This window comes from Somniosus microcephalus, chromosome 27 (genome assembly GCF_052327205.1).
Source record: "Somniosus microcephalus isolate GS21.2 chromosome 27, FLI_Smic_1.0, whole genome shotgun sequence".
In the NCBI taxonomy this organism is placed as follows: Eukaryota; Metazoa; Chordata; class Chondrichthyes; order Squaliformes; family Somniosidae; genus Somniosus; species Somniosus microcephalus.
The window spans coordinates 41,816,906-41,832,169 of NC_141013.1; the positions used below are offsets into that span (position 1 = coordinate 41,816,906).

Genomic DNA, 15,264 nt, shown 5'->3' on the forward strand with positions numbered 1-15,264 from the left:
TTGCTGGAGATGCTGTAGCTACAAGTGAACATATAAATGTCCAACCAAGCAAGGGCAGTTCCATTGAGCTGGACAAGAGAGGAAAGGCACTAGAGGAGGTTGGTGTAGTCGTCTGCATCAAAGGCTGCAGAGAGGTCAAAGAGGAAGGATAATGCACCAGTGTTATTTGTGACTTTGGTTAGGGCTGTTTTGGTGCTGTAGCAGGGATGGAAACTTGATCGGAGAAATTCATAATTGGAGCTAAGGGAATGATGGGCACGGATTTGGGAAGCGGCAACATGTTCCAAAAATATTTTGAGATGGGGTGGGGTGATGGCTGTTTTGCAAGGGAGGGGGATGATATCTGAGGAGAGGGATCCAGTTACAGTACCAGCTAACATGGTGGCAAGGAAGGAAAGTTGGGTGGTCAGCAGTTTATGTGGGAATAGGGTCAATAGGAGAAAGACGAGTCTCATGGACAAGATAAATTCAGAAAGGGAAATTAGAGGCGATGGGAGAGAAGCTAGAGAAAGACCTGGGTTCAGGACTAGGGCGGGGGGAGGTCGGCTTAGTGAGCAAGGGGAAGCTGGAGAAGCAGCAGAGGCGGCTGAACATATGGTCTCAATTTTAGTGATAAGTGAGTCCTTGCACATGTTGCTGGTGGCGAGGCGGGTTTAAGGAGCCGATGATAGTGGAGAAAAGCCAGGGATTTGCTCTCCTGCCTGATCCTGGAATAGAGGGTGGTTTTGACAGTAGAGTTAGAGGGGACCAGCAACTTGGCCAGAAGGCACAATAGTGTTACTTAATGCCGAAAGGCCTGCAATAACGTGACGGGGAAAAAACTTGTCAACATTTACCTATGTAAAATGTTGCCACAAAATGCATGACTAGAAATTGTAATGCATGAAGTAGGTTATGTGGACAGGAAATGCAAGCTACACAGGAGACTTTCAATATATTAGATAGATGTATTACGCTGTTATCCCACAGCGTTATTTACTATGGCGAATGATATACGAAGGACACGAGCGATATGCCTTGTAATACACAATGTATATTTTGCTGCTAAGGTGGAGCTGTCCCTTTAAGGCCATAAAGTTTAATTACTGTCTTGTGTAATCAGAGTTGAATTGTTTGGTGAAGGAACTGTGCAGGAGTTTAGCTGCTCTTCTGGCTGCCAGACAGAATCTACGATGGAATGTCTGGCTTTCTGTCTCTTCTCTCCACTCCCCCCACCCCTCAGAGAGATGACCATCATTAACTTTTAAGTGATACAGGATCCCGATTGTCTGCAGCCTATTAATAAATGATCTTCTGTTGGTGGGAGAGTTTTTCTGTTCATTCTAGACAACTGGTCTTTACAAATAGATTTTTGCCTATAATTTTGACCAAGAGGACAAGACCAAGAAGTGTGTCATGACAGACAGGAAATCAGCTCGCAGGTTTGGTTTTATTGCATTACTAGCTACTCTCCTGTGGCACTGACCAAGAAGAAAACAGAAAAAGAAATTGGTGTAAAACTGCAATAAATGTTATAATACACAAGCAGATTGCCTGTGACAACACTTGGTTAGTTGGAGGCTTTAGAATGGGATTATTATGCAAAGTAGTATGACTAGGGCACCGACCTCAGCATTGGGTCAGCCATTGAATCTGGCGTCACTGGGAAAGTGGTCTAGTTTCTGGCAATATTGAGATGGGGTCTCAGGAGGTCATAGTATTGGACAAGGGTCAGGGGGCGGTGGGGGGTGTTTCAGGAGCTAGCAGTATTGGAGATGGGTCTCGGTCTGGGAGACTAGGAACTGTTCCCAGGTTCAGAGATCACTGGGAGAAAGATCTGCTGTTGGCCCCTTTTGAACCATCAGGGCCCAACCCACACGTATCCCTGCCAGTCAGCCTCCTCCCCGACACATTTTCAGCCCTTTTGAGCCCTCAAGTATCCCCCAGAACAGCTTTCCCCATCATCAGCTGATTCATGACTTTATGTTCCTGACAAAGCATTGAAGCAAGAGTGCTCTACTTCTTAAAATCATAAACTGGGCATGCACAACTTCCTGATGTGTACTCCTGACATGTACCAGGAGTGTGGAAGTATAACATTTTGTATGTATACTAACTTATGTAGTCTTTGACAAACATAAGTTTCCAGAAGCAAAAATGACCTCAAAACACGGTTTATGCAGTTTTCAAGTTTTTTAAATTCTTAAGCCTCAAAAAAGGATTTAGGAGAGATTTTTTTTAACCAAATTTGATAAATACTGTTTCTTCTCTAACCATCAATGAAGAAACCAGATTGCAGTTTATAGTTGTTGTCTAACAGCTAATAAGTGGAGACAACATTGTTAATAAATCTGAATGACAAACTTGCCTAAAATACAGCTTTGAGAATTCCACATTTCCATTATCCTTACTGTGAAGAAATGCTTTCTCTAACATCACCCCTGAATGGCCAACTTCTAATTTTAAGGTTATGCTCCCTGGTTCTGGACTCTCCCCACCAGAGGAAGTAGTTTCTCTCGATCTACCCTACTATATTCTTCAAGCATCTTAAACGTTTCAACTAGAATACCCCTTAATCTTCAATATTCAAGAAAATACAGCCTAGTCTATGCAACCTGCCCGCAAATTAACTCTTAAGACACAACTTGCCCGTTAGAAATCCATGCTGGCTCTCTCTGATCAGCTCATATTTGCCCAGCTGCTCAGTCACTCTGTCCCCAAGAATAGATTCTAGTAACTTTCCCACAACTGATGTTAGACTAATAGGTTTATAATTTCCTAGTTTATCCCTCTTTCCCTTCTTAAATAGCAGAGTGACATTAGCAATTTTCTAATCCAAGGGGACAATTCCTGAAACGAGTGTGTTTTGGAAGATCGTGACTAAAGCATCAACAATTTCCTCACCTACTGCTTTTAATACCCTGGGGTGGAAACCATAGGATCCTGGAGATGTGTCTATCTTTAATAACATTAAGTTTCTCCATTGGCATTTAAAAAAAAAATATTGAATCTAGTCAGTTCCGCCCCTTGACTTATTTTTCTTCTTCCTTGTAGCTCTGGTATTTTATCTTCATCCTCTACTGTGAAGACCAATACAAGTAGCTATTTAGCAAGTCTGCCATTTCCTGGTAAAAGGAGCGGCCTATTTTAGTCGATTATCTGTTAGAGAAACCAGAGATCTGTGCTGCTGAATCAGTGGAAAGAGAAACTAGTACAGGTTTGTCCAGCAAAGTGAAGGGTTAACAACATTCACAGCTATCACCATTATCCACAAGGGAAGAGGTTTCTGTACATTTGTTTAGGTGTAGTGCTACAGCTGACCCAGACAAAGAATCTTCAGGAGATGCTACAAACTGTTCACCGCGATGAAGGTTTAGAGAGATGGTATAGCTACTGTGCTGTAACCCACTTGGATACTATCTTAACTACATTTTGCAACGTGAATTTAAAATTTTTTTTTTTTTTTTTTTTTTTTTAAAAAGTAAGATTGCAAGTTCCTTCCACATTATTAAGGACCAAAGTGTCAGTGAAATAGTAATGGTTAAATGCACTCTCATTTTATGCTATGGACAGCTAAAGTCACATTCTCCCAAGGTCTTCATTCTGCCCAGAATAGAGATCAACATTCTACAGAAAGTGCAAAGCTATTTGAATATGAAGATTTTGTGAATGAAGACAGTGAAATTAAGTTTGATAAAGACTGTAATCCTCTTAGCCAGAGCTATCCAACCCAATGATCAACAGCCCACCTACATCAGACAGGCAGAATGCTGACCTATGCAGGAGCTAGCTCATCAAGGCTGAACCGACAGAGACAATAACAACTTCTATTCAAAAGTTTGCCCTGGATGCCGGCATATCCTCATTAAACAGGAGCCTTTATTAAATGAGTGAATTAATTAAAACATGCATCAATAGCGTTTCCGCTCACCATGCATGAAGGCCAGCAGTGCCAATGAAAGCAGTGGCGTGGACATGGCAGAGACAGATTCTTTACAGCAACCAAACTGGCTTCTCTGCAGGATCTTCTGAAAATATTCTTGTGTTTGGATTGGTTACCTAATGGGCTTCAGTCTATGTTTAAGAACATGGGGATTTGGATACAGCCCACAGAGAACTATGAATGAGAAAAAGCAATGGACTACTTTACAATTACTGGCATTTTACAGACATCAACAATAATAAGGTTCCATGCCAAAACTTTTATTATTATTGGATGCTGGTGCTTCGTTTTACAGAGCCATCACCTGCTTCAACGCAACCAGCCACTGAAAGTTTGTACTTACTACTTTATATCCAGTTATACCTTGAAGGGTTTCCTATGGATCATATAGATACAGAAGTGAAGCTTATGAAAACCAAAGTTGTGTTAAATCATCCTTATAGTGAAGTCCTCTTTTGAACATGCACAGATATTGATAAAGTTATGTCAAACCATACGGCTCAGTCAGTTGAACACTCATGATTTTTAAAGGAATTACTAAGAAGCAATTCAACAATTCCTGCACAGCTTTGATCGTCAATGTCCTCATTAGAAAATGTGATGCAAACCTTGCAGATATCCCTGGCATAATCCAAGTGCTGTACAACCAATTGCAGTCAATTACTTAGCAGCGGGTGACACGTGCAAGTGCCACATTCCATCTACATTCTGGCTTCACCAGTGGTTTCGTCCTGTCTCCTTACACACCTTACCTAATTTAACAAGTACATTAGCAACAGGTCAAAATCACTATTGGGAGATCATACCCTAGCCAAAACCGCAAGTAAATACTTACTTATAGAATCATGGAATAGTACAGCACAGGAGAAGTCTGTGGCGGCTCTTTCGAAGAACAATCCAGTTAGTCCCACTTCCCCACTCTTTCCCCAGACCCCTGCAATGTTTTCTCCTTCAAGTATTTATCCAATTCCCTTTTGAATAAACTGATAAAGTTACAAAGGATTCCATATCTGATCAGCATTGTTGAGCAACTCAGTGGTGTTAGAATAGTTAGTCGCAGATACCCTTGTGGGAAGCCCGCCTCGGTACTTGCTCAATGCTTCTCCTATTATCCAATGGCTCTCTAGAAAAGGTTTGGGAAATACTACAATTGAAGCTTATAGAAAAATACTCCACAAGTAATTTCTGTCATAAATGAGAAGTCTAAAGCCAACAATCTCAACAGCTGAGACAATGTCAAGCATATCCAAGATAAGCTGCAAGGGAATTATGAAAAATCCTATTTTTATCATTTGGCACTTGCAATTGAGTTTTTCTTTGAAAATTAACATGACAATGTGAGCTGCAGCATTTAATGCACTTGGGAAAGCTGATCAGATTTGGGAATATGCACCGGAACCCTGGATTTATGGTGAACATTGATTCCACCGTGGTCACTTGCTGCTGCATAGAAAGGACGAGAGCAATGAGGTAATAAAGGTCTACTGAATTTGACTGGTCCAATAACGGAGTCAGAAAACATATGCAAAGCGTTTTAAGAGCTTTCGTTGGAGAAGACCTCACTGGATTATGAGAACTATTTGAGCAAAATCTCAAAGCACATTAGCAAAGACTTGCCTGACATGATTATCTCCTACATTACAAGCGGTGTTGCTTTCTTCAGCAATGTAGATGAGACGAGAGAAAATGCAGTTACATTTTCTCATACTTCAGACCGTTTTCCACGGATCAGATTTGTGAAGAGATTATTCTTTTGCTATCAGATCCCGTGCAAAGTGTCAGGATTAAAGGAGTGATGGTGCTTTGGTACCTCTGCATGTATTAAGGACCATCATAACAAAGAGAGTGGGGGATATTTCCTGCATTGTGTCTGGAAAGAGCATGCCTGAAGTAGAGGAATTCCGATATTGAAAATGGCCAAAAGAAAATATTATATAGAAACAACCGGAGCTATTCTACAAACAACACAAATGCTCCAATGGGAAGCTGCATCCTTTTTAACCTCTTACACATTATTTCTTTGTAAAAAGATATTTGCTCTAATTATTAGCAACAAGCTGCAATATGACTTATTCAAAAGTGATTTTATGAATAAAGGAGTTTACTTAAAGAACTATTGGCATGAATTTTACAAATAGTATTTTAAAAATGCCTTTTTCTCTTTTGGTCCATGCATACAACTTACACCATTCCCTAGCTAAGAAAGGTGGACAAATTGCTCCAGGTCTTTGGCAGTGCCATTGTACAGTGTCTCGCTCTCTAAATTTTACTTCCTTTCCTGTGGAAAAGTGTCCATTTTCTACTTGACCCCTCCCTCCCAGTGGATATTGAAGGATTTGTTATGAGGAACTATGGGCACAAACCCACATCTCACCATTCCTTGGTGCCGTTTGCTTAACCCCGCTCTATGCCACCTGCCAGTTAATTATTTATCTTCAGTATTTTTGAAGCAGGAAAGAGGGGCTACAAAGAACTACTTTTATTTCAAAAACTGAAACACCTTTGTGAGGAGCAGTGGACGGTGTGGGGAGAACTCCCATCAGCTTCTCAATAGATATCAAAAATAGATGCAATCTATCCCATCCACTTCTGCTTTTGGCAGTTTCTATAGTGCAAATTAACTTTTGAACGATATACTTTAAAATACATAAACTGACTATGTTGTCTTGATAATCAACTGATTATCACAACACAGTTATGCTAGAATCAAAAGGAAAATACTGCGGATACTGGAAATCTGAAATAAAAACAGAAAATGCTGGAGATACTCAGCAGGTCAGGCAGCATCTGTGAAGAGAGAAACAGAGTTAACGTTTCAGGTCGATGACCTTTCGTCAGAACTGGAAAAAAGCAGGAAATGGAACAGATTTTTAAGCAAGTGAAGAGGCTGGGAAAGGGGGGAGGGGATGAAAGAACACAAGGGAAGGTCTGTGATAGGATGGAAGGTGGAAGAGGTTAAGAGACATTCAAGGCAAAAGGAGGCGGTAATGGGTCAGGTTAAGAAACAAAGGTGTAAATTGCGCTGGCAGAAATATATATATAGTTGAACTCGATGTTGAGTCCGGAAGGCTGTAAAGTGCCTAATCAGAAGATGAGGTGCTGTTCCTCGAGCTTACGCTGAGCTTCCGTGGAACAATGCAAGAGGCCGAGGACGGTGAGGTCTGAGTGGGAGTGGAGCGGAGAATTAAAGTGACAGGCGACCGGAAGCTCGGGGTCACCCTTACGGACTGAACGGAGGTGTTCCGCAAAGCGGTCACCCAATCTGCGTTTGGTCTCCCCAATGTAGAGGAGACCACATCGTGAGCAGCGAGTACAGTATACTAGATTGCAAGAAGTACAAGTAAATCGCTGTTTCGCCTGGAAGGGGTATTTGGGCCCTGGGCCTTCCCTTTTGTTCTTTCATCCCCTCCCCCCTTTCCCAGCCCCTACACTTGCTTAAAAATCTGTTCCATTTCCTGCTTTTTTCCAGTTCTGACGAAAGGTCATCGACCTGAAACATTAACTCTGTTTCTCTCTTCACAGATGCTGCCTGACTTGCTGAGTTTCTCCAGCATTTTCTGTTTTTATTTATGCTAGAATCAATCCTTCTTCAGTCGGTACCAGCCTGACTACATCAAAGGCATAAAATAAGATGAACCTAATAGCTAAATAAAATCGCCCCTCCACACTCCTGAAAATTATAAATCACTCAATTTGCACTAGTTGCTTTATAATTACAATTATTTGCTCATTTCTATTATCCATTAGGAGAAAGTCATTCTCCTGCTGGATAATGGAAATTAGCAAATAATCAAAGTCCCTGAATTTTCATCTTACATGTATGTACAGCAATAACCTAGGCACAGAAATGAAAAAAAGCTCACTACAAACTAAATTAATCCTGCTCGAGCTATGAAGTTGATTTATGACAGACATTAGGCTATTAGTTTTAGTACACAACAATGATGTGGGAAAAGGTTTTGCATGAAAAGTCACAACACTTTGGAAGCTTCCGTGGAACAATGCAAGAGGCTGAGGATGGAGAGGTCGGAGTGGGATAATTGGTGCTGATAAGAGCGATTCCACTGGAATACAGGAGTAAACTTTGCAAGTCAAGACTCCCAGTGTGGATTGGAGAATCTGGCTCACAGGTCAGCACACCCGATTCATGATGCTCCCGAATTTCCACACACAATTCACCACTTTGTACTTGCATTGAGTGCGGCTCCGTACCATGAACATACCTCACAAAATGTATTCATAATTACAAATATAAGGGAACATAATTTGGCTTTGAACTAACTGTAGTTGGCAGGAACGTTTTCTTAGTGATCTCTACAGGTGCCTCAGGAAGCACCAATGAAATGAGATACTGGGGATTTACTTGAATCAACACGTGCCAGGTGTTAAAGCTAATTGCCCTATATGAAGTTGAGGTTACACTGATGGTTAGGATTCAATTTCATTTATGGCAGGAAGCTTAAGCAGACACAGCTGGGATGGCTTTAACAGGGCAGATCTGTTATGGGACAATTGTATTGCGAGGCACTGGCTACAGAAATGCACCCATCACCACACAGAGTGATGCATGCAAAACATGTTACTTGTAAATTGTGGGAAAGTGCAATTTTCACCAGAGCTGAAGGTGCCCACCGTGTGGGGAGAAATTTCCATCCAACCACTCGAGGTGGGTGTTGCTGTCGGAGTGGGTGCTGCTGTCGGAGTGGGTGTTGCTGTCGGAGTGGGTGCTGCTGTCGGAGTGGGTGCTGCTGTCGGAGTGGGTGCTGCTGTCGGAGTGGGTCTGTGACAGCACAATAACATTTCTCTAAAACTCAGTACTTCCAAGGTTTGCTGGATTCAGAAATGGAATCGATCAGTCGGATTGATCGCATTGTCGAAACAGGCCTTTTAAATCTCCACAGGTGGGTGGGGGGCCAAACACGGACACATTTCCCCCAGTGGCATTATAACACATCCACCCAATCATAGGTAGGTATATTTTGCGCACACCCCACCATGGCCAGAATTTCTGAAAGGTGAAAAAAGGGGAGGGGATTCCAGGTTGTGTTCCAGAGTGTGCTCCCACCCACCCTCCATTTACTGCCCGAGGATCATGGAATTTTGGGACCAGTGTGTATATTTGGCTGACAATTGTATAAATACAGTATCATATCAAAACCCAATCAATGCATTGACTAGAAAGTGAACGCAGGAAGCAAGTGTTGGATCTGCAGGAAATGCATTGCTAGAAGTATCATTCATTCCCCTCCCCCCCCCACCCCACCCCCAAGAGATTATGATGCCAGAGGTTTTCCCACCACGGTCACTGTTGATTTCAGGTGTCAATGCAACTGTTGCTGTTTAAACCTTTTTAGAGCTCTGGCCTACTGTACATACTGGAGGATTTACATACAACCTAAGATTTACTTGGTAAAACTTTAGGTAACCCTATCATTAAGCACTGCATTGCTCGGTGGGCTGTGGATGAGTGTCTTTGCTGTAAACTGGCAGGTGTAGACTAAACTACTGGCAAGGTGGGGCAAGCCTCACAGCTTTACTAAACTGCCAGCCATTCTGTCAGCCATTCACACTTCATCTCGAGCCATCCTTTGTTTCTTTACCTGTCCTATTACCATCTCGTCTCACCTTGAATATCTCTTAGTGTCTCTTCACCTCCCTGACCTTCCCTTTTGTTCTTTCATCCCCTCCCCCATTTCCCAGCCCCCAAACTGGCCTTTTAATCTGTTTCATTTCCTGCTTTTTTCTCAGTTCTGACAAAAGGTCTTCGACCTGAAACGTTAACTCTGTTTCTCTCTCCACGGATGCTGCCCTGGCCTGCTGAGTTTTTCCAGCGTTTTCTGTTGTTATTCTGGATTTCCAGCATCCGCAGTATTTTGCTATCGTTTTACTAAACTACAGGAGACTTTGGTTTAGCCGGAGGCTGTATGTCTGGAAACCTCGATCTACCGGCAGAAATCAGGAGCCGTTTGGTTAGGTTTTTTTTCTTCTCGTGGCTTTTATTTCTTCCAACAGTCAGACTCTGGAAAGTCTCTGAAGCTGTTGCTAAGCTACAGAGACGCTTCCAAGGTACGGGCCGACTGTTTGAAGCTGTTGCTAAGCAACAGTGTTTGTTGTCAGATACGGAGATGAAAACCTCTGTATGCTTCAACATTAGCGCTGGTTTGTCCGGCAGTTTTGATAGATCGGCAGCAGCTCGGTCCCGTTGGTGCCGGATATCACAAAGTTTCCTGTACTGTTTGGACTCGATTTTCAGCTATGCTCCCTTTTAGTACAACAGCTTTTCCCTTTACTTTAATTTTATATACTTTCAGAATGTTTACAGTACCTTGATACAGTTGTTAAACATACTGAACAATGTAATACAAAGGAATTCTACATAATCTTTTTAATGATTTTCCTATCTACGATCTCCAAAAAGGAAAGTTAAAACTCAACAGTTACTGCTCACAAGTGGACACTTTAAATGTTGGTCTCATATCTGAAAATATATTAATAGCTGCCAAAGAAAGAATCAGTGTGCAAATTTTCATGCTTTATTCACAAAGTGCATATTATAAGAGCTTCAGAATGTTGATCCCCTTCTCCAATACTCCTGCAGTCCAGGAACATTACTCTCAGATTTATGGAACAGCCCCCAGCACCTGCCTGACTCAGTTCCATACCCAGGGGTCCTCTTCCAAAAATGTTCCTAGATCTCAGCACGCCTTCCACTGTCAAATCTCATCACAAATCTTTACAGTGCTCTCATGCCCTCACATCCCTTCCCCAGTACTCCTATATCCCCTTACACAATGGTTGCATATTCCAGGATCACCCCTCTCAGGTGCAACAACCCTCTCTGCCCAATGTTCCCTATGCACCCAGTGTGACTCCACCCAACCCCCCACCCCCCAGTGTGACTCGACCCAAACTTCCCAGTGTGACCCTACCCAACCCCCCCCCCAGTGTGACCCTACCCAACCCCCCCCCAGTGTGACCCTACCCAACCCCCTCAGTGTGACCCTACCCAATCCCCCCCAGTTTGACCCTACCCAACCCCCTCAGTGTGACCCTACCCAACCCCCCCCAGTGTGACCCTACCCCCCCAGTGTGACCCTACCCAATCCCCCCAGTGTGACCCTACCCAACCCCCCCCAGTGTGACCCTACCCACCCCCCCACAGTGTGACCCTACCCAATCCCCCCCAGTTTGACCCTACCCAACCCCCTCAGTGTGACCCTACCCAACCCCCCCCAGTGTGACCCTACCCCCCCAGTGTGACCCTACCCAATCCCCCCAGTGTGACCCTACCCAACCCCCCCCAGTGTGACCCTACCCACCCCCCCACAGTGTGACCCTACCCAATCCCCCCCAGTGTGACTCTACCAAACCCGCCCCCCCCCCGTGTGACTCTACCCAAACCACCCCCCCCCCCCCCCCCGACCCACCCCTGGCATTTTCACTGTGCTGCCATAACCCCAGGACCCCACCTATTGCTACAGACCTCAGAAACCCACTGCTCAGTACTCCATGACCCAGGGACATCCCCACCCCAGTATTTCCAGACCCTGACACCTCCCCAGGGCAGCCAGACCCCATCACCCAGTGCTACTAGATTACCCTGAGTTATAACTGACGCCCGCAGTCAGTGCTCTGGACCCCAATGCCAACAGGCCCCAGTATCTTCACCAATGTTGCCAAACCCTGAAACCGTACCCCCCAGCATGTGCTTTTTATGGCAAATATTTACCATGACTGTTAGTGATTCACACAGATGGTTTAGAACATAATCATTTGCTTATTAAAGCACCCAAAATCAGCAAGATATCAACAATCACCCATTAAACCTAACATTCTACCCCCATATTGCCCTCAAACCCCAAGATCCCCTCCCCACTACTGCCACCAGACCTGCAACTCCTACCACATCCCAAACTGACCACCGACAAGCTGTGGAATTTCACCGATGAACCAAACCTCTGCAGCACTGAACCCCCACCCCAGTGCTACCAAAATCCAGCACTCCTGATAACAGCCACTAAACGCAACCTCTCCCTCCCCACTGCTCTCAAACTCCACATACCAGAACCCCTCACAGGGTGTGGGCGTTGCTGGCCAGCATTTACTGCCCATCCCTCATTGCCCTCAAGAATACAACGGAGTGGCTTGCTGGACCATTTCAGAGGGGAGTTAAGGATCAACCACATTGCTGTGGGTCTGGAGTCACATATACGCCAGACCAGGTGAGGACAGCAGATTTTCTTCCCTACAAGACATTAGTGAACCAGATGGGTTTTTAACGACAATCCAGTAGTACTGATACTAGCTTTTTATTCTAGATTTATTTAATTGAATTTAAATTCCCCAGCTGCCGTGGTTGGATTTGAACTCATGTCTCTGGATCATTAGTCCAGGCCGCTGGATTATAGTCCAATATCACCACTATGCTACCGTACCAGAACCCCTCCCCACTACTCTCAAACACCACATACCCATCTACAACTGCGAGATATTGCGTACCATCTTCCTGTGTAATCTGGGTTTTAATAAAAGGTAAAAGATAATCAGTGCAAGTTATTGACTGTTTCGTAGGAGGGGAAAAGACTGAATCATGGAATTTGATGACCCAAACACCAAATATCATTTACTGAAAACTGAATTTCACTTAATCACCAGTCAGTGGCCTTGATAATATGTTGCACATCACATGGCATAATAGCACATGACAAAACAGAGTCTCCTCTGACTCACCATGAGCACTGCCACAGGAGATCCTCTAGTACATATAAAATATATTGCATCTAGTGCATGTTTCCTCTGTCACACCTCCAGTATTAGACCGCAAACATTGCACTGGATATGCGTCACACTTGCACCCGAATAGTGGAAATTTATTGGGCCAGAATTTACTGTAACCGGCGAACAAACGGTGCCTGCCATCTGTCAGATTTGCCCTTAAACATTTAATTTCTATGACCTTTTTACACTGGAAGTTGCTGTCAGTTAGAGATACAAACTGCGCAGCGCCCTCTACAGGGCATCTGGGACCTGTGTAAACAGGGCAACCAATCAGATTGAAGCATTGTTAATGAACAGTGGAGAGTCTGAACCAGGAGTGTATGTCAAATCAGGTACAGAAAGTGAAATAAAGAGGGAAAGAAAAATTGGATTGAGAGAGATAAAAGATACAAAAAGAAAAATTCAAACAAAATGGAATTTAATTTTTTTTTAAATTGCCAACAACTATGAAAATCTGAAGGAATGAGACTCCACACATGCAAGTGTTAATTTTCAGTGCCAGACAGGTTGTTTGGCGCTATTTAAGACTTATAATGCCATTAAAAAGGGTACTTCGACTGAAATGGACAAGCCCTAACTTTCTGTGGTGAGCTTAGTCCATAGCTACAACACAGGTACTGGTATTTTGTGCCATTTAATAAATTTGAATGGGGAGTCAGACGGCGAGATGCCGTTTTCACACAGCTTACAGCATCTTGGACAGCAACTTCCGATTTTCGTGTTCAACTGCGCACCTGCGCTCGCTGACGTTGCTGTCCGATTTGCACAAAAATAACGGCGCGCGCCGTTAGCCTCACCATTATTTTTATAATAAATTCTGGCCCTTTGTATGTAAAACAGCCTCAAATCACAATTTTTTTTTGAAAACCTTTCTTGCCACCAACTTATTTTCTCCACTAAACCAAGCAGCATTTGCTACTGAACTAGGGTTTATGGAATAATAAAGACATAAAAATATTACAAGGAGAAGAGCATGTTCTGTGTTTCAAACGCTTGAAATGTCTGTACCTATGCTAGAAGCTTCAGCTTGAAGTTCATGGGGTTCCCCACAGCCATCATTCTCGGTTGGGAGACTCAACAAGTCATAGCAGGAATGTGTTCCTACAATTCGCACTATTTTTTTTGATGATTTAACACCAAGGCTAACCATTCACAGAACACTTCATGTCTCAGCCCTCCCTGCACTCCTCTGAATTGATGCAAAATTACTGCAGAAAAAACAGAGGAAGCCATTACATTTAGAAGTTGCGGTTATTTTGACTATTTTTGTATATGAAAAACAAGGGAAAGAACGAATGGACTTGCATTTCTATAGCGGCTTAGACTTCCTCAGAATGTTCCACAAACAGCAATGAGATAAATGACAAGATAGGTTTGTCATCACACTTATGAATATGATGACTGCTTCCCTCCGAGTTTACATTTGCCAGGGTGATGTAGTACAATGGTGAGGCCGATGTATGGAAATAAATGTGTTACCAATGAAACTGCCTTTCCCATATGGTCCTGGCTACTGTCACGATACTTCAAAATGTTCCAATTCATTAAGCTGAACGGCAGCTCTGACCTGGAATAAAATACTCAACTCGGTTTTCAATAACTGTGCAGCTGTTGAATGATGCCCAAGATCCTCACTAATGGTCTTAAGAAGCAAAAACATTTCCCCCCCCCCCCCCCCCAAGAACTAACTTTTCACTAATGTTCAATAATCCAGGTGAGGAGGGGGTAGGAATCCACCGCTTTTTAAATTAATACCTATTTCACAAAAACTAAAAAGTTAAGAATTTTGGCCACACATTTTCCTGATCATTCATAATACATTCGTACCACACTTTACACATGCTATACACCACACTGTTGGATGGTTTTGATACTTAGTGGGGGGAAAAAAAAGAGGGAAGATGATATTTTGGAAATTATGCTTGAATGCTACTAAACCCATTTCTGTAGTTTAAATTTGGTTAAAACATACACTCTATAGCAAAATTATCAAGGCAATATGTAGGTGTTCCTGCTAATGTGTCTTAAAATATCAGTTGCATTAGCTCACAAAAGAATGCGCCGATTGTCAGTCTTTTCACAGTTATAAACGTTGTAAATTGCACAAATGTACAAGTTTTAGTGCCTCAGGAGGTCAACATCAACCACACTTACCTTGGAAATGCATCAAAACAGTACGTTTTCCTCGTATCAGGGAATGCCACACGCAAGCCAGACATAAGAGGAGAATGGAGGATAACAGCTGCACATTCGTAGCGTGATGCAAGATCAACTGTCGGGACAGTGCCAATGCTTTGACCATACAGAATGATGTTCTCTGGGCTAACACCATACCTATAAGAAAATGTACAAGTCTCAGGTATTTGAATAAAATAATAAAACAAAACACAACACAATGCAGTTATTTAAAGTGCAATGCTGAATGCACCCCTCTCCTGATGGCACTGGTATATGATTCTACAGGTAGTGCTCACTTCCAATATGTTATTCAAGTCTCTATTCTCCATGTGCGAGATTAGACAGTGAATATTGGCTATCTCTTAACCCTGGGAAGCATCACAGTC

The 15,264-nt window shown here is 43.0% G+C and overlaps 1 protein-coding gene across 2 annotated transcripts in view; it reads right to left on the reverse strand.

Annotated features, from left to right (window-relative positions):
- abhd17c (abhydrolase domain containing 17C, depalmitoylase) overlaps positions 1-15,264 on the reverse strand; it is a 66,189-nt gene that overhangs the window by 10,193 nt on the left and 40,732 nt on the right. Inside the window, exon 2 of one of the 2 annotated variants that reach the window (XM_085968883.1) lies at positions 14,855-15,034. The exons of the other annotated variant lie outside the window; for it this stretch is intronic. Coding sequence (XP_085825009.1) covers positions 14,855-15,034 — 180 coding nt within the window. The remainder of the gene's footprint in view (positions 1-14,854; positions 15,035-15,264) is intronic. 2 annotated transcript variants of the gene reach the window in all.